The sequence below is a fragment of the Opisthorchis viverrini genome, assembly GCF_000715545.1.
Source record: "Opisthorchis viverrini unplaced genomic scaffold opera_v5_247, whole genome shotgun sequence".
Classification (NCBI taxonomy): Eukaryota; Metazoa; Platyhelminthes; class Trematoda; order Opisthorchiida; family Opisthorchiidae; genus Opisthorchis; species Opisthorchis viverrini.
Window position 1 is genome coordinate 583245 of NW_008751901.1, and position 20617 is coordinate 603861.

At 44.0% G+C, this 20617-nt stretch overlaps 2 protein-coding genes across 2 annotated transcripts in view; one reads left to right on the top strand and one right to left on the bottom strand.

The window, feature by feature from the left end:
• T265_08916 (hypothetical protein) overlaps nt 1-20617 on the top strand; it is a gene marked incomplete at both ends in the record, with an annotated part of 71141 nt that overhangs the window by 28817 nt on the left and 21707 nt on the right. Inside the window, 6 exons of the mRNA XM_009174847.1 lie at nt 677-867; nt 1239-1626; nt 5301-5380; nt 10314-10408; nt 12891-12953; nt 19704-19948. Coding sequence (XP_009173111.1) covers nt 677-867; nt 1239-1626; nt 5301-5380; nt 10314-10408; nt 12891-12953; nt 19704-19948 — 1062 coding nt within the window. The remainder of the gene's footprint in view (nt 1-676; nt 868-1238; nt 1627-5300; nt 5381-10313; nt 10409-12890; nt 12954-19703; nt 19949-20617) is intronic.
• T265_08915 (hypothetical protein) overlaps nt 11219-20617 on the bottom strand; it is a gene marked incomplete at both ends in the record, with an annotated part of 15813 nt that continues 6414 nt past the window's right edge. Inside the window, one exon of the mRNA XM_009174846.1 lies at nt 11219-11404. Coding sequence (XP_009173110.1) covers nt 11219-11404 — 186 coding nt within the window. The remainder of the gene's footprint in view (nt 11405-20617) is intronic.

Below are 20617 nucleotides of genomic sequence, written 5' to 3' on the forward strand. Positions count from 1 at the left end.
AGGAATCGATTGCTGGCTACTTCTCTTACTAGCAATGTACCCCTCTCTTGTTTGGAGTGATAAAACTTAGCGATTGGTCCTGGTGCTGAATCGGATTTGTTGTACCATCCCCCTTAGTTATCAGCATTCTCACTCATGAATAGGTGATGCTGTTATAACGAAGTGAACTGCATACCAAACAAGATCATACATCTTCGAATTAGTCGAGGGACCCGGTATTCTTGCCCGATTGTTGGCCCGCTCTATGTTTAACTTGCTGGATCTTCGTGCATCGCTAGGTGTATTGACCCAGGGAAGTGCAATTGAATGAACGAGTCGTTGGTTTTATGGCACAAAGCGAGCCTGGTTTAATCTGGACTAATTTAAGTCTCAAATCGTTACTCGAGGGGCTCGTCAATAGCTGACCACGTCATTGAACGACGAGTGGCGCCATGTCCTGTCTGAATGAGAGCTAATCACACTGCTAGTCAGCCACTTGTGGTCAAACAGCTGATTAACCAACCACTGGTCAGAAGGTCACGGATTCGAAACCCTGATAGCATGAAATCTCTATTGAATGTTACCGGATCTCCTCACCTTACCATGAAATCCTATAAAGTAAAAATGTTTGGCATGTCCTTTTCCGTATGTGTCGTTATTTTGCACGCTAATTATATATTTTATTTCTGCTCCTCAGCGTAACAACTGTGAAACAAGTAAAAGGTCACAGAAACTTTTTACGCCATCGATCCTCAGCCAGCAGTGGTGGTGAGCTGGTCTTGATCAAGTCTCGATCGCGACATTCGAAACATTCCAAATCGAACACCGATGTACGTGATGGCATTCCAATATCTACTGTGTCCGGTCTAAGCCGACCACATTCGGAAGGTGAGAAGCTTTACCTCCCTCACTCTCATTGGTTTCCTGTACAGACTTGTGATTATGTGAGGCACGCAGAATGTTTAGGCTCAAACTAGACTATAGTCTATCAAGTTTAACTTTCGTTAACTTTAAGCCTCTCGTTACCCCACCATCGTTTCCTCTGTTCACTGCTTTCTTCCCTTCATTGTTCGTAAACCTGGTGGAGCGATACCCTCGTTTTGTGACTAATTTAATCGTGAAATCCGGTCTAATTAAACCTAATTCCAACTATTAGTGGTTTGCTTTACTATAGTCCTAGGTGATAACACATGTTCGCCTGACTTTCCTACTTCAAAAGTCACTGTCTACAAGTTTTCTATTCTATGTATACAACTTAGAACTCCGTTTGCTCGGTCTGCTAAACATACATGATCCGGAACTGGACCTAGCCGTCGGCCCGCGTCATCGTCACCATCACCAACTGTCGTATCAAAACGACGGTATTCATGTGATTGCCGCCAGTCCAAGTAGGCGGGGCTCTCCCCCGACATCACATCACACCGACTCAGAGTACCTCGCTCGATTGTCTACGTCAGGCAGTGTTCGGTGCCTTGATGACCGAGGTGTTGGAACATCTAGTACTTCCGGTACGCCACATTCCCAACGATCTCCAGCTGTACGCAAACAAGCTACGCGATCCAGCACATTTGGCTGCCTCGAATCATACAAGAAATTAGACGTGCTGGGTGAAGGTTCTTACGCCACCGTCTATCGGGGCTATTCACAGTGAGTCATGTTTGCATCAGGCAACACTTATCGGTTTTCCATTCTGGTATCCTTTTTTCTTTTGTTTGATTTGAAAACCGAGTGGTTGAGGCAAACGCTTGAGTTGGCACACCTAAATCCGAACCTAGCACCATTCTAAGAAAAAGGAACGCGCCATTTGTTTCTTAATTGTTCTTCAACAGTCTGGTGAATACTACAGCCTTCTTTTTGGGGATGCTATTTATCTGATCGGTCTCGATCAATTTGGTTTGTGGGTATTTATTTTCTCCCCAAATTGACCCGTTCTCCGGACCTTAGATGCTTTCGCATTATCCTTTGGTAGGTTTCATTTGTATACCTGTCTGTCTGTTGGCCTTCATTTATTATTCATGATCACATTCATGAGCTAGTTGAGCTATGTGAGGCAGTTCGCTGCCCTACTTTCCTTCTCCTGTCCATATCCTAATGCATTCATGTTTGCTCCCCTTTTCCCGTGTTACCTACCTAATGTTCGCCGATCGCGTGTCGATAGCTTCGTAGAAGTTAATTGAACACACGCTTGATGCTAAAAAAACATGCTCCTAGCATATCCTGTCCATGTGTGTTTTGGATTGCTTCAACTGCGTTTTACACAACCTCTCCAAATACAGACACGTGGCCCTTATTTTGACGTTACTAAACTCGAGAAAATCACAGTTCGAGGTGACTTAAAATGGCTTCGGATTTGCTTGGCGTGACTACCCTTCCATGATTAAAAAATCGTCCAGCTGTAGCACCATTTCGGTGCCTAGCTGCCAATGCCACCCGAATGAAGCACGAGAGCTGGGATACAATCAGGTTGCCCAAGCCTAGACAGGGGAAGTCGAGAGGCAGAGGTCGGATTCGAACCACGAACCGGTCAGTAGATTCGCGCTCTAACCACTTGAGAAAACAGGTGGATAACCAAATATCCCCTACCCCAGAAGGTTTGCCTGGGACGGACGACTCCCATAGATAGTTTCCGGCAACTCTTCCAATTGGGTAGCCAATTGAATGCTTTTGAACAGCTTTGTCGAGGTCTGTTCTGTTGAAATTCTTTACTTCGATCAAAATAAATGTCCCAGGTGTATGGTGGAGCTGCGCAAATGTAAGTTTGCTTATGAATCGACCGATTCTCATCAAAACATCATCGGTCCTCGTCGTGCCTACAAAAATGAATGCGAAAGATGTAAGAGTTTGGGCGCCGTGGGTGTAGATTGTTCATAAGATCGCTGAAAACTCTTCGACGGTAGAAGAATATCGTAAACGAGACGTTCGGTTGAGTTTCCCGTTAACATTCGGGTGACTTGGAAATTGGCGCACTTTACTGTTCCACTAGAGTACGAATTTGGTGAATATTCGGAGACCACTTACGTGATGAGCCCCAAGTTTTCGGCAACATGATGCGTAGTATTATTTCAAGAAAAAACACTTCAATGTTTCGAATATCTTGCCGACGGTGCAACACACTCAGTCGTGGAATATCGTAAACGAGGGATCCTGTTGAGTCTCTTCTCAGTATCATCGATTTGTTTGTCACCGTATATTTCGGTAATTCATTGATCATAAAAAGCTTGCGGAAATAACGAGTTTTATCGATTTCGCTTTCGCCTGTACAGTTGTCCTTTCTGGCGGGTAAGAATAAATGATCAGACGCAGCTAAATTGTTTGTTTTTATTGAAGTCGCCGGATAATCGGTTTGCAGAGACAGTGAGATCGCGCATTCATGATGATAGGTTTGATCTGCTGCCGAAGAACACTTTCATTATAGAACAAATATTTATTTTCGTCAAGAGGAGAACGCCAGTGCTTCCCTGTTGCACATCCATATTGAATTTTTCGAATAAAGCCTTATAATGGAGGTTGATGTAGGGATAGCCTACCACGAACATCCGAGGTGGTCACACCTCCAGCGCTCAGCCAGGCAATCTGAACAGAAACTGACATCGTGAGAGCCACCGGTACCGGATAGCCTCCAAGCACAGGTGAGGTCATGTTAACCCCATCCTGAAAAGTGAACAGCACCAACAATGCCCAAGCTTTTTTATCATACTCCTTTCTACTGTGTCTAATTCCGTCCAACTCCAGGTCTCTACCATTCCGAATTAGGCACGATAAAAGCGCTGCACTCCAGGTGCGTAACATATTGCCAACCCAACTTAGCTTACCGCACTGGGTACATTTTTTGAGTTGAGTACTTGCTGTTCCACCAAAGACTTGTTTCCTGATCACCAGGCTCCCTGGTAATTTTTCGAACAGTGTGTCGAAATATTGGTAGTTCGGATGCGTTTACTTGTGGTTCATCCGATGTTCGTTGGTCTATTCACCAAGCTTGGTTATTGGTCCGCAGATGACGCGTTTGCAAACCAATTGCCATGCTCGGTGCCCAAGTCAATGGCCATCTGATCAACCACCAGATCTTTCGAGCATTCCTGTGCGTCCCTATGTACGGTCACTAAGGATATGGCTTTATCGGAGTGCATGCTTTCTCTTTCGGCTTAGTCTAAACCTTAACCCTTGACGTGCGACCCGTCATGAGTTTATTTTTTTTTGACTTTGTGACACAGCAACGAGCATCGTGAAACCACCTTGTTGGGAGAACCAAAGCAGTTTTTTTACTTGATTGTCCGACTATTCCATCCACACGTCACCTTCTATCTGTACCACTGCATTCACATCCGTTTGACTGTGACATTCATTAGTTGTATTTCCGGTTGCACGCGCTACATATGGCGACACATCACTTCCTCTCTCGCGTCATTGCCTAAACTGATGAAATGTGTCCGGCCTGCTTCGATGATAAATTATTTTGCTAGTCTCTCGGAAATCCCAGTTTTCACACACTTCCTGTCCGGATGAATGTACATATAGTTTGTTCTCGTTCTCTTTGGGCTTTGTCGGGGACGGAATTTACAGATGACAGTGTATTACTTCGTGCTGCGCCTCGTTTTATGCGTTACACCCTTCCAGCGGCTCGTAAAGTTGAATTCATTATGTCTATTGAAGTGGTAGTAATTTCTCCTAACAAAAAAACATAGACCTCTTACAGCCCATGATCGATTTCACCCTTCTTGGGGTTCATCAGATGGGCGTATTCTGTGAGTTCCCGTCAATTTTATATTCTATTTGAACCAAATTGTACAAACCTTGCGAAATGCACCCATTTACAGGCCAGTTTGGTTTTGACGGGAGAGTCGAGAAATTCTTCAGCTGAACCTCTTGGTCGTAATGTTCATCTCGTTTGTGGACGGGTGGTTCGGCTGAATTCTCTCGTTAAAAACAAAACAGTCGGTCATATTGACAAACTTGGTACAATAAAATCATTCCATTTGACCTCTTTTGGTCAACTCCTTCATGTTCTTCCTGTGATCCTACAGAATGAGTTTCCACCTTTCCGATATCATCAACGAAGATCAGCCACACTATTTCCTCTCAACTCAAAAGGTAAACGTATATACACCCTTATTTTCACGCAAGCGTACGTCTGAAACACTATACTGCGTCCACCTCTCTGGAGCGTTTGTTTCCTACCGTACCCGGCAGTGACCTTCTCAGATGAGTTTTGCTCTACTATAGTTGACCGTCCATTCTGTTTTGCATCCATTTGCTTCTGGTCCACGATTTTAATTACTTAATTTTCCTTCTGCCTCTTCCTCCTCCCACTTTCCGCCCCCTAGCGTCATGTGTCGATCTGTTGCAGTCAAAGAAATTCGCATCAACCCAGAGGAAGGTCTTCCATTCACTGCCATTCGTGAAGGTGAGCATTAATGCTGGCTCGCTCCAGCCTTCTCACATTTATGAGCTGCTTGCTGTTCTAATGAAGAAAACCACTGGAAGGCCTCCGTCTTTACAGTGACGTCCAGTTTTTGTGTATGCCGGCGCTGTAGTTGATGATGGTCAATGTAAGAAAACCGGAGAGCTGCTACCCTTCCACCACCAGTGCTTTCGATCCTAGTGGCCTGCACTCGAAAACCCAAGAGGGTATCTACAAAGCCGATTGACTCCCGTGTTTATAGTCTCAGGTGCTCTCTTACCAAACTGGAGTCAATAGTCAGACTTTTCGCAATCAGGTATTAACATATAGCCGCAAATAAAAAAATGAGCTCTTGTGTTTCTTGATATCTGGATCGATTAAGTTTGTTCAAGTGTACTAGTTCACCATTGAAAAATAATTGTGGGACGACAGCATGGTTTGGCCACTTTGTGCAAGGGTGCTAAGTTCGGTTCACTGGTACGTAACTCATCAGCATACTGTCGCTGAAGCATGTTCCCAGTGCAGGATCACAACAGCATGTAGACACTAAATAAGCTGTTGAGCAAGCGACGAGGATGCTCTGCGCTTTTTCACACAGGCCAGTATATGAGCTAAATGACATGATGCATAAAAACAGTTGACAGACGTAGGTATAGATTGATGTGCGCCTTGGAGTTTCCACAGTTATTTTTGCTATATTTCTTTGTTGTTTGTCCCTAACGACCGGTAATAAACGCGTAGTGAAAAGGCGTCAACACGAATCTATGGATATCCTCCATTTATCAGGTTCGGTAGGCATGTGCGGCGGACGCTAGTCCCCAGGTTTCCATTCACAACCAAACTATCGTGGGTTCGCTGTTTTATGAGATGTCATCGAAATGGTTATGCCATACCATTTTTCATCTCATTCATCTTGTCTACCTCGATAGCATGCATAAAAGCATGCTTTGTTGCGCAGCCCAATCTTCCTATTAGTACAAAACTTGGACCATGGCTTTGTAAGGATCGTAAAAAATTGTTCAGCTGTAGCACACTTTTGGTGCCTAGCTGCTATGCCATCCGAAGGAAGCACGAGGGCTGGGTACTGCCAGGTTGCCCAAGCCTCGACAGGGGAAGTCGACAGGCAGAGGGCGATTCGAACCACGGACGTGCTGGTCAGTAAATTCGCGCCCTGACCATTTGGTCTATCTCGCCCCCTAAGGATATGCTGAGTTCTTTCTTCAGTATATTAACATGAATGGTTTGTTTATGTCTAGCCGGTTTTCTGGATTCCCAATCAGAGCTTCAGGCTGTAAATTCGCGCCCTGACCATTTGGTCTATCTCGCCCCCTAAGGATATGCTGAGTTCTTTCTTCAGTATATTAACATGAATGGTTTGTTTATGTCTAGCCGGTTTTCTGGATTCCCAATCAGACGCTTCAGGCTTCCAGTGCAGTCTCTATCACAGTTGCCTGTCTACCAACGACGGATTGCCAGTCATCGTTATTCTGTAGTTCCGCTGACTTCGAACTCTCACGCCATTCCAACATAATAAGCATGTCCTACGATTTTTTTCCGAAATTTACTTCTGCTTATCCATTTTGTTCAGCGCTTCATTTGGATTAATTTTCTCAGTCCGTCATGTTCCTCATCATGATGCAAACTCCCGCTTACTAGAAATTGTGGTTCCCGTCTAACCACCTTATTACACCACATATGATACTGACAAGACTATGCCCTCTACAATGAGTTGTTCTTTTGCTCACTGGGCTTCGAAAGACATTGCGAACACATCTTTGATATAGGTACATCTTCCTCGCATCTTCCTCCTTGCATCTTCCTCGCGGTAGTCGTGGACTTAAAAAGTTCCGTCTGATCTGTTGATCCGTAAGTAAACGTGACAGTCTTTTATTCGAACGCCTAACACGCGGTTTACACATTAAATTTTAGTCCAACATTTCGCCGGTGCAACTCATCACGTCTTAATTGTCGGAACAAATGTACACAATCCAAGACAAACAGCGAACAGCTGTTTTCAGGGTATCGTAGGTGGTGAGTTGATCCAGGGTTATACGGACTCGTATGCATAAAGCGTTCACAACTGTTGTCTTCCTGTTAGCTCCCACTGGAAAAAACCTCTGAAATAAGATGATTATTCCACCCAGAAAAGTTCAGTAAGTGAATGAGGTATGACAACTCTGGTATAATCTCTCTGACATGACACTTCACCTCTTTTTTTCTACCGATGACAACTCTCCGTGAACTGATCAATTTTAAGTGAAAATCATTGTATTGGATGTAACTGGACAAGCCTTAGCTTTCGGTGTTTCGACCCCGGGATGCTGCAAGGCGCACTTATGATTCTTCGATGACAATTGTGACAGCTGAGGGGGGCTGTTTTAAGCCTAGCACTTTGTATATAGCACGATCGGGGATGTAGCACATCAATCAAACAAACAAAACAAAGTGAAATGTCACTTGTCCCACTCTTTCTGCATGCTGAGTGCCTGGTGTTGAAAATGTTTTACATTCGTTTAAGATGTATGAAAGCAACGAACCAGGCGCTGATTGATGTTGATGGATGAATGGGCAACAAAAACGTCATATTGTCACCGAAATTCTACTTGTAACTTTGTCATGTTTGACTTGTGTAGTTTTCCACATCTTTTCGGATCAACTTTGATTTTCCACAGTTCCCTTCCTTCTCTATTCAGGTTCTTCCCTTCCCTCTTCCTATTGCCCGGCATCTTGAAGTTTGCAATTGTGCACCAGAGATCGATTGATTTTCTGGTTTGTCAGTAATTAGGTGAATGGTAATGCACACTCCCGGTCGGTGGCCTGGGGCACTGGGAGGTATAATCAATGTGTAGATGGTGCCGGTGCGCAGAAGGCGCCATTACGGTTGAATCGATGGTAATTATGGGATGAACTTGGTGTGAACCCTGTTGTCGACCAAAAGTTGGCCGGTTTGGTGACGCGGGATGTACGGGAACTAAATAATCGTGTGAATTTTCCCTTCAGTTGAACATTTATCAGAAACCAAAGCAACTCTGGTGATAGTTTTTGTCCTGAATTGATTATGGGTTTGCGCCTAAGATTCGAGGTCACGTGATCTTTGTTTTCCCAGACCGATCCGAGATAATTGAAAATGTGGATCAGTGCAATGATGATCGGTTCACACGGAATGGTGCACAATACCGAGATTCTTACCTATACTTTACAGTCACAACATATATGAGTGAAACGAGAGGAAAAACCGAGGTGAAATTTGTTGAGTGGCTTTTCGGATGATGACATATAATCCAAAACATTGGCACTCAGCAAGCCCAGCCCCCTGGAATGTGATGGTCACGGTTTGGAGCGATATGATCGTGCCTGTTTTAGCAGTCCCTTATAGTAGCGGAATATGGGTCTCACCTGGCTTAACTCTCATTCATATTCGGATTGAAGAGGCGCGTATACGAGATGACAGCTCGAGCTATGTGCTCTCCTATGCAGTCTCAATTACGGTAATTTCGACAAATATGTCCTAGAGAAGATAAAGTGGGCTTAAGAGTGGAAATACGTGTGTTTCGCGAAGTACCCTTTGTTGTTGGCCTAATATCGATCGATGGTTCTGTGCTGCAAGAATCGTGGCATGAATTCACGTCTCGATACGATTTATCTGGAAAAAACTATACCGACCGTGAGTTGTGTGGATTTTGCAGAAATGAATATTATTTCTGGTCAGCATGGTAATCTTTCGAGGATCCTGTAGATGAAAGAGAGTCATGATTGTTCGCGCAGTTAAAGTTATACCTTCATTCAAACATAACATGAATTTGCTCCGGTTCACTTCACCCCTGATCGTAGTTGTCGTTGTTGCCACCAATCAGTGGGCTTTTGTTCCCAACCGGTTCTCTAGCAATCTACTGATTTACTCTTAACTAGAGACACCGATGTATTTCATTCAGCCGCTTCTACCGAGCCGATGTCGGGTTTTATTCAGCTTGCCAAACTGTGCACGATAATCTAACATTAGGATTTTCTCGTGCCCCGTTTTGCGCTTTTCACAGCATGCCATTGTCATACAAACCGCTGATATTGAAAGCCACTATCGGTTTCATTGATGATGGTACTGGAGAGAGTCATTCTTCATGACTCTGACATTGTACCCGTTAGTTCACAACGCGCTGCTTGCTGAGGTCAGCGTACTGACGCTGATTGTAGCACTAATTTATTTGTTGAATTCGAACCGCGGATACTAATATTTGAGCGTGATTAGGCGTGAAACCATTGTGTGCGGTTAATTGTTGAACCATGTATTGATTGATTGAGGTCGGTTCAGTTGACTCGACAGTTTAGAGCGCGTATCTACATAGAAATGCCTTTGATTTCTCAATGTTGGTTGGCCTGCAGTGGCAGAATAAACACCTTTCCTGAGCCATCGTTATCATTCAGCGATGGTGTCATTAAGTATCAAAGGTCCGTCTCTGAGTCCCAAATGCAACCCCCCATCAGCGATCCATTGGTCAAGTTCCATACCTCACAATAGAATTTGGTCTGCTAGGTCCTCTACTGTTATTGTGAGTATTTTGAAACCTGACAGCTCAAATATGCGATTGAGCCAGCCAATGTGTTCAGTGCACCTGCCACCCTCAGTCAGTTTGATTAGGTCAGTGGGTTCTGACCGTCTTTCGGTGATCCGCGTAAATGGTATCTTTCGAGTCATAGCTGGAACAAATCCACTACAATCCAAACATCAATTTACTGGTTCTTCGCGCCCCTAAACTCTGATCTCAATGGGATTAGATGGCCTTTATTTCCCAGTTGCATAAAAACCAACATTACATTGGAGGAATCATGCTGTAAAATGTTTTGCGCCGGTCTGTGAATACGGTATTTTGGAATTTTTCCCCCCACATAATTTTGCTTACTTTATTTTACGGTCACTACTTCCTCTATGATTTCTCCACAGCCTCCCTTCTCAAGGCACTGCGTCATGCGAACATTGTCATTTTGCACGATATCGTCCACACCAAGAATACGCTTAATTTCATCTTCGAATTTGTCGTAAGTGTTATATTTCGGTCTTTTTATTTTTATTTTGGCTTCCCAACTAACTCTGTACGCAGCTTTTGTATATGATGGAAGGTTAATTGCTTGTTTTATCAGGTTCGAGTGATGAGCCAAAGCGTGCGTAAGAATTCATTTTCTTGTACCTATCAAAAACTGGGAAGTGTCCTTCTGTCATACAGTTGGAGCCCATACCTTCTGTTCTGGTTTATCCTCCGTGTCGACGACTTCATAGTTTTTGAAGGTAGCCTTCATGTGTTTGTGATGGTGGACCGCACAAATTACTCTCTCCAACGGCCCCCAAGAGTGTGTGTGTGTGTGACCTACGCATCCCTAGACATTTCGTGCAAGTCATTGATGTTTCCAATCAATCTGTTTCTCGTGTCTGATTTATTCAAAGTCCCGCCCATCCATATTTTACAAGTTCACTAGTATGACCGTGAATCTCGCTCCATGGCTGAGTTATTTTCACTTTAGAACCATTCCTTCTGTATATGTACCTTCCCTATTACGACCATATTCGCTTGTTTTTCTCGAAGTTGCTGTAGAAAGACAGTGCTGGAGTTAGAAATTCTACCGGCTCCTTCTCAAAGTAACCCTTGTCAGTCCATTCGTGGTCGGTGTTTCCGTATTGACTTGACATTGTTTCTGGATTCCCGGGTATCATGTTGTCCGGTGGATACGTCCGGCGACTTGGTTTGCCTCTGGCTGCTTCCTCAAAGGTGCTTCAGACAAAATTTTCTTTACCGGTGACTGCTTTGATTCCAAAGCAGATTACCTTGTGCACTGCGAATATATTACGACATATTATCGGCTAGACAAAGTCCGCCGATAGTCAGAAGCTCTTTCCTTGATTTCTGAGCCAGGCGATTCTATTAGCGAAGAAAGTGTGAATTCTGTCGACTGTGCAACTCCGATCTCCGTGTCGTATATTTTGTTGAGCGTCGTGACAAACGTTTTGCGTGACTTGTAGGAAACCTCGGACCGGGCACACTAAACCGATGCAGAAATGTGGCATGTTTTTACCTATTGGTTCATGCTTATTTGTTGTAGATGCCCGTCATATTCAATTCGATAACAGGAATAAGTTCGAGCGAGTGCATCATGTAGATCACTGAGCCGGAACAGTGGTTAAAGCCATACACAGATCAATGGATTCGAATGGGAAGACTACATTAGGGAACTACAAGGCAGTTGAGAAATATTCTCGCTTCCTGCTTCTAAATCCTGCACTCTCGCGGAGTTCCTCCAATAACATGTATCCTGTCTTCTTCATCTGCAATTGCCACCTCGAATGAGGTTATTCCATTTATGGGCGACTCCACACCCTCTTTCGCGGCTTTGACAACCATACAACACACCGCTTTCAAGTGACTGTCTCTTGAATCAGAATGAGCAGACTTCATAAATGTCCCGGATAGCAACTATCCAGGAGCGCCTGCCTGATCTGCATAAATTACTACCCAACGTTGGTTCCACTGACGGCGTCTGTAGACCAGTTGGAGATCAGGTTGCTTCACATCGTCTTCGGCCTTGATTACCCTAGGTGACAGTGCCATCCTTGATACGGTATGGGTATCCCACCTCCACAAATCATTTGCGAGGGAAACTGTGGCAGCTATAACCACCGTCCGACAAGTACGCGTTTCTTACAGCTGGTGATGATTGGTACAAAGTTCGTTTGTAACTTTCAGAATCCAGTGTGCCTATGAAGCATAGACCTATCGAGCAGAGAATATCCGGAACCTAGAATTTTTGATCCTTTGAGAACTACCGAAAGTTCGGCACCTGGAGAAAGCCCAAACAATGCGATTCGGGAACTCTTTATAATGACCTTCCATACTCTTCTCAGTTTTTTCACTGACTATGTCTACAATGGTTTAGGCGTTCACCCTCACATACTGCTACTGGCCAGTGGATCACATGCTCAGAATGCGACAAGATATCACTCACCTTACGCCACCCTTATGTTGATTGATTTTCTGTTACTACACAAGAGCTCTCAGGGCTTACTCATTTCTGTAGTTGTTCTTTATAATAGAGCTCGAACAAAAGTTAAAAGTGCCAAGATTAACGCAGGGCATTATTCTGACAACACCTTCACTTCATTCGCAGCGGTTTCTTTAGATATAACAGTAGGTTTGTTTGCCTTTGAAAAGACCAATTCAAGGATTCGATCAAAATGACCACTGCAAAAAACGCGTTTAAAGTTATATCCCCTAAAACTTGCCTCTTAGATTTCTGTTCCTACTCCAGTTATTTTCTATACTCGGACCAAGAGATCGATATCTCTGAGCCGTTTTCCTTCTGAGATCCGGCCACATGGTAATAGGTGTAAAATCAGCGCGAATAATTGTGACCCGCACGAAGGGCGGTTTACTGTGCGTAGAGTTTGATCGATTTAGTTCTAGCTAAGGCTACCGTGTGCTCTTTTTCTCATTCTAAATTATACCAACATGCACTTTTTTCCCTTGTCCAGCAATCCGACTTGAGCAAATACATCGAGAATCACCCCCAGGGAATTCGACTGCACAATGTTCGCGTGAGTCCTCCCATAATATTTTGTTTGGTTATTTCTTAAGATGTTGTATCCTGGCAATTCGTTTCTCGTTATTATCGTCCCGGCATCTACATCAATTAGGGTTGGTCACCCAAATGTGTTCAGATTTTTCCATGGGGACACGTTGATGAGTTGATGCAACCGAAATCATTTGTGTGCAGAATTTGTCTAGAAAATGTTCACCAATGCGTTTGATTATTATTGTTAACTGTAGATGTGTCTAATATCTACTAAAATCTTATCACCTCAATGCGACAGGCAGTAGGCGACAGTAAAAGGAGAATCTGCAACAAACTTCCCGGTAAGAGGCACTCATACAGAAAATAATCATCCATCACTGTCACGTTCCAATTATTAGTATAAAGTGATTTTTCTGCATTTCTGAAAGAAATGTTTACAGGTGATCAGGCGGGCAGACGCTTTGTAGGCGCTCATAGGGCATAGAATACGGGTCATTGAAAGGTTGGTCCACGTCATCTACTTGGCCTCCGAAGCTTAATCCTTGTTGTCATCCCATGTCAAAATAAGAACGTTCTACTAAAACAACAACTTGAAATCCTCGCGTTCCTTTGAAGTAGAATGACTACCAGCACACACTCAATACACTGAATGTTAGGCATTTCCTCAGATGGTTCATGTGTTTCAGTTGCTTCTGCTTTCGCTTGTTCATGCCACAAGTCTTCATCATCGTATGAAAACGGACTAAGTGTAACACTTCCGTTTGACCAGCACCACAGTAGCTAGAGAGTCTATTAGTCACTTTTCATGGTGAATGAATCCATACTCATTTACCACCCATTAGACTTGGATTCGCATCTTGGTCGATCGGTTGCTGAGTAGCATTCTAGAAGAGGAATGCTTTGCACTCAGTATTGGTGCATTTAAAGGATCACCTCCCAGTTGATAGGACTGTGTCCACAAAATAAAATGTGGCGACTGCACGAAGATTTATATAGGTCGGACAGCTGGGAAATTGCACACCAGAACCGGTGAACACACGCGATGCATCAACAGACCACCGAGAAACGTACATGAATTCCAGGCGATAGTCAAGGACTCAACAATGGTAGGGCATTCGCTGGGCACAAAATAGGTTTGGAAAATGTGGGTATTTTGACACGGAGACTCAGATTCGTGCTACAGCAACTGGTGGCCGAGTCCAGTGGAAATCGCCAAGCGTGAATAGAATAGAGGGCGTAGAACTGGCAAGCGTGTGAAGGGCGATTTTCGACCAACCGAGATGACACGAGGTGGTGTGCAGTTATCAGTGAAATGGTTCGGGTTTAAAAGTATGAAATCCAACCAGAGTAACATTCACTTAAACACCACCCCTAACCCAATTGTCCTGGCACCCCCCAACGCACGTAGATCAACAAAATCTGTGAACGATACCCATAAGGAATATTCCATTAAATTGTCCTAGACCGGAAATCGGAGACGCAAAATCCTGACTCAACTTGATAATAAACTCCCGTAACCAATCATTCGTAAGTGTTAGACATCCCTACTAACCAACAAACAGGAACCTTAGACCGACACCCAACGGTGATCAAGTCGGTCAGTCACAAAATATTCCACGGATTGATTATCTGACCTCCTTGAAACCCGATCAGCGTGAAGCTTTAATGTCAAAGCGAAACGTTGCCCAGCAATAAATCCACCGATTGTTTATTAAATCTCTCTGAAATAATGACTACTTAATCGGTCCCAAACATCCTCCAGTTGATTGAAAATAACTGTTGACTTATTCATAGAATCTACAGGTGAGCAGCCCGATTGGTCCGTCAGAATCGTCATCGATCTTCGCAGCAGACATGATGTATAACAGGTTATGGGTAGGACGTTCACACCAAACATGTGGTTGGTTCCCGGAAAATTCATTCTACATATATATTTTCGCTTCTACTGGGACTTATTGGGGTGGTTAGGAATCCTAGTATGACCATTGGGCTTAGAAATCGACACTGGGCTTAGCTAAGTCTGTTATTAAAAGCTGCAGCGACCTCCCTAAAGAGAAGCTCGTTCCTCGAAAAACCATCACATTGTCTTCATCTACAACCCAGGACCGGTTTCGCCCGTCTTGCGGAGGCTCAGTGGTTACAGCGCGAATTTACTGGCCAGGAAGTCCGTGGTTCGAACCCGACTTCTGCATCTCGACTTCCCCTGTCTAGGCTTGGGGAACCTTTCAGTATCTCAGCCCTTGTGCTTCCTTCGGGTGGCATAGCAGTTAGGCACCGAAGGGATACTGAACGACGATCATTAGATAGGCGCGTGTTTTTAGTGAATGAAGCCAAGCACATGATATCTACACTTTTGAAATTTATTAAAATGGAAACGACATATGGGAGCAACGCACCATCAGCGGAATTGACTCAACGTCCTTTGCTAACCTCACCCAAAATAATCTCAGTGTGTGACGGTACACAAGCGTTAGCCAAGCATTCTGGCTAGGAAGTGGCAGCAAACCTCCAACTGGGATCGGTTACGTGCCACGTCCTCCTGGATCTCCAACCTGACCAAAACGGGATCGCACACTCAAGAAGATGTGAAGGTCTCAGTGCTCAACTTGAGATGAGTCGTTTTTGTTTCGTAGTGCTTTGTTATGGTCTGTCGTCCACCAACTTTCCGTCAACTCTACATGGGGATACATAGCGGACATTCCTCGCCAGATTTCTATAGCACTTATCTTCAGACGGGCTATTGTTCACCTTCCTAATGAGACCACAATCCCATTCCCTGAGGATATGTTTTGCCCACTCCCCAGAAAGGCTATTAATGACAAATACAAGGAAAGCCCACAACTTTCAACGGCCGTATCGCACTTTTTCAGCGATATGAATTGAGCATGTAAGGTAACGAGTACATGACCCTTAAGGCCGGTTACATCTAGGTGACTTGGTCCAATGACGGTCAGAAATCCAAAACCAGAAGAATATCGTCATTATTCGCTAAATATCGATTTGTATCCGACAGTATAGAACCAGTTTGGAGCTCAGTTCCCTCATTATAACACTACTTTGATGCTATTCAGCATATGTGATTTGCCACAGAAATTGTATGCACCATTAACTGGTTTCGTTTGGTGTTGATGTAGCGAATATTGCTGTACGGGCCTTTTTATGTTTAAGCGGTTGGTTAGTTCATCGTTGTTTGGCCTTTTCAAATAGGCTAAGGTATTCTCTGTGTCCATTCTGTACGAGGGGGCAAGATGGCTCAAGTAGTTAGAGCTCGAATTTACTGACAGGAAGGTCCGTGGTTCGAACCCGACCTCTGCAGCTCGACTTCCGCTGTCTAGGCCTGGGCAACCTGGCAGCATCCCAGCCCTGGTGCTTCCTTTGAGTGACATGGCAGCTAGGCACCGGAAGGGTGTTACAGCCGAACGATATATTTTGTTTTTGTTTTATTCTCTATAAGAGGATGCCAGGTTACTTATGATGCCGTTTTTGGGTGAGTGAGTAAGACTTATGTTGCCCACTACGGTATGGATTGTATGAGGCGGTAGCTGTTCTCAGAACGATTTTCAGTATAATTATACAAGATTTTAAATGGGTTCCCGTCGCTAACCGATGCCAATATTAAAAGGCTACTTCGCTTGTACTCAGATCAATGTGATGGCAAGGGAAAACTCTGTTGTATCAGTTTTGGAAAAGGTAGTTTAACTAAGCGAAATGCACGAAGTACGTCAACAGGAACTAATCAGCTTATCAGGTAACCAAAATGCTCGCCTTGCAGTAACAGCCACAAGTTCAAGTTAAGATTGGGAGGAAAACCAGTATTAGTTGCATTATGTAGCTATTTGGGACAAACTCAAAAAAACCCTAAAGAATTCTTCAAAAGCAAACTGTTTGTGCAACTTTAAAAACTCGGCACCCTGATTTTCAACCAAAGGCTTCGCTTGGTTTTCACTTGCTTGGAATACTGTATACACCTTCCTAATGAACTCTTCGGCTGCTCGGGATTATTGCTGGGTAACCGGTTCTGAGATGTGGAGCAGCCAAACCGGGGCCACGTGACTGTTCCCTCTCACACTTACCTAGTGTCACTGTTTTTGGGGTGGCATTGACCACGTCTTTATTGCACCTCAAAGGAAGTCTATGAGAGTACCAGATTCATGCTATGGAAAAACAAATCTGTTTATTTGACGCTCGATCAAATCCAGTTGAGTGCTGTACTGATCTTGCTTTTTAGGTTCGATATAGATAGATTAACTTTGAACACGACGAACGTAAACGGTCAATTGGGCGTCAGGAATGATTACCCTCATAAATAATGTACATATTTGGTAGCGCCAGGATTAGCTTTTCAGTGCTTTCAAATTTCCCCGTCGCCACCTGGTACTATCACTCTCTGCAGTAAAATGGCGCAGCTTTTTGACTATGTTCGGGGTCCGTGCCCGTTTAATAATTGAGTTGGCCAACTCAATCAGCCTTTGCTTTCCGTGCCGCCTGTGCTTCTTCTCCTACGAGGGGGTGCAATCGACTACGGTTTTTCTTTTGCCCTCGAGAGCGGTATTTTCCAGTATCTTGTACAGTGTCTAAAATTTGTTTCTGTCCTGTGTACTTCATCAGCGAATGCTTTATATGAGTCGATATATATAATTGGACCGCAGATGTTATAACAGGATGTGCATTCTATCAGCCATGACCGCTCAATTAGCGTGTATTATTTTATGCTCAGCTGTACTGACTGCTCCTTCCGACGCACGTTGAGTATCTAGTTTCTCTCGCCTGAATACAAAGGAAGCATTTGTCGGTCTCCGTATTTTATATATGTAAGCCATTTGTGTATTTTGTCGAGCAACATTGTTCCCAAGGGGAATGGTTTCATTTTCCCTGAGATCTAGTGAACTGAAGCTGCTTTCCAATGTCTCATATTGGCCAGTCACCGCTTGTTCTCAAACGAATAAGTTTACGTCCATGAGAAGTGCAAATTTCTCCCTGGGTTTGATTTGTTCATACGTGACAGAGTTAAGTTTCTCCTGTCGACTCGGTCGCCGAATCGGTTGACTCCATCGACTCCTTGTTACCTTAATAATTAAGCCTACATAACTCATGAAGGTGTTTATATCTTTAGCCCTCCGGTCCATGTGGTTGTGTTTTCTCTCACCATTTCCAACTTTAAACAAAATGTACCGGGAAATCCGGCACTCTTTTTGCACCATTGTGGCTTATTTGCCTGCAACCTATCTGGTTCCATAACCAAAAGTAACACCGTAACAGAATGAAAGAACACATTAATGTTTTGTGGTGCTGGCCAATTCTGAAGTCTAGTCGCCCTCTTGGTAATGACGCTCGAACTACCATTTATCTGAAGTATACTTTTGACTGTTTCAACAGCTCTTTTCATTTGAGCGTGAATTCTGAAAAAGGTTGAGTTTATTCATCTAAGTTTTAAATATGATGCAACCTTTAGAGTTCGTAGGTAAAAACGAGGAAACCGTAGCTTCGTTTTTAAGATTTTTCCATCTAATTCAGGCAAATCGGCGTATTTGTCTTTCAGACATGAGGTGACCTTTTCACGTGATAATGTCCGAACTGTAGTGAATACATTCCATACGAAAACGGCGCAAGTGTATGATACGAAATCTCCGTTTCTACCGTGCGGCATACAGCCTTGAGATGTTTTGTTCAGACTCCGATCTCGTACTGCTGGACTGCTGGTACAAGACGATCGTTAGTGTCATTGTAAAAAATCATCCGAAACTTTATTCCAGATTTAGCACGTATAACTGGAAATGTAATCAAAGCCAACAGTGTGATTTCAGTGGCATCAGCAGGTCATCAGCTTTGAGGGTACAGCCAAGTGGATAGGCGTTTCCGCAGCTGACTGTAATGTCGACCGTAACGTAACCGAGCACATTTCCCTCAGGTTGAAGTAGGTGTAGGTTTTCAATCCATAGTTTGCTCTCAATGCATTCGTTCATTCAGCTGTAGCACCCTTTCGATGTCTAAATGCCATGTCACCAGAAGGAAGCACGAATGTTGGGGTGGTGCCAGGTCGCCCAATCCTAGACAGGATGGATGGGGTCGGGTTTGAACCACGGACCTTCCGGTCAGTAAATTTGCGCTCTAACCACTGAGCCATCTCAAAAATAGTGGCAGTCAATATACCGTGACGACCAACCCACTGGACCGATTTGGATGAAACCTGATCAGTGGAGGGAAGGAAATCTCCATCAAACAGGTCAGTATAATGGCTACGAGAGGAATGAATGAATTGCAGAGTTTATAAATAGGGAAACTGGGTTGAACTGAATTTTGGCTATATCCCTGTATGTCTCTTCCAGCCTGTAAACATACATGGACAAGCGCACACTGCTGTAGTTCAAATGGTAATCGGTAAAGCCCCAATTTGACAACTCAACTACACCGGTCTTGAACAACTAGATCTGTTTCAAGCATTTTATCACGGTTTAACATCGCGCTTGTACTTTCAAAGCCTGAACTCATTTACCCATAGGTTCATGAGTTAGAATAGATAGTCCAGGTATATGTTGAAAAAATTTCGCCGTCGGACAATGTACTGCCTCATTGATTGGAGTTGCGCGGCTTCTTGAGGACCGTTCTTATTCTTATGGCATTTTAACGAGAAACTCCTGGGAAATTCAAAAGCGCCCCCAATTGCAGAGTGTCCTTTTTCGGAGGTGCCCATATAAGAGGTTAATGTAACTCAGCCTGTGAACCATTTCTCACCAGTTCATGTTTCGTCCTCCTATGCATTCCTTTTTGACAGCTATTTCTCTATCAACTGCTGCGAGGTCTGGCCTACTGTCACGACCGACACATTTTACACCGAGACCTGAAACCGCAAAATCTACTGATCTCCGGTGCCGGTGAACTGAAGCTTGCCGATTTCGGCCTTGCCAGAGCCAAATCTGTACCCAGCCGTACATACAGCCACGAAGTGGTCACTTTATGGTACCGACCACCTGATGTGTTACTCGGGTCGACTACTTATACCGCTTCCTTGGATATATGGTGAGTTGTGTCAATATGTTTGAGGTGGCACTTGGTTGCATCCGGAACTGAATATCTTGCTCTGCATGCCGTCGTGTTGGATGCGGCAGACCTCTCCTCGGTTCTTGAATCCACATCATATCAGCAGGCGGTTGTGTTATCCGGTTCTCCGCTTCATTTATTAGCTTATCTTTTCTACTAGTTCTTCGTGGCTGACCTTTGAGAACAATGTGCACACATTAGGGAGTGTTCTTACTTTGCTGCTTGATGCGCAGGATGAGTAGCGCCTTGTTGTGCAATACTTTATGCATGCTTATTGACCCGCCTCTTAGATGTCTTCTCATATGAGGTTCAGATAGATTACAGGATTGGGATGTTCTTGGCTTGAATCCATCCTCGATTATGCTTGTTGGACCTTGGGTGACCTCGTGTAAACTCTGTCTTCGTGATTCCTTTGAATTTCTCGATAGCCGCACGCCGAAACTGGAAAGCTTAACTTAATTCTGATTAGACACATCATTTATAATTGAGGAGCTACCAACTGGCCCGTAACCAGCCCGCGTTTCCTGGCATAGCACTCCCTCTTCATAGAAAACCCACTAGAAGTCACTCAGACTGTTCCGTAGAAACCCACATATGTCAGATGATAGAACGGGCTTTCTAGAAAGAACAGAACTATATATATATATA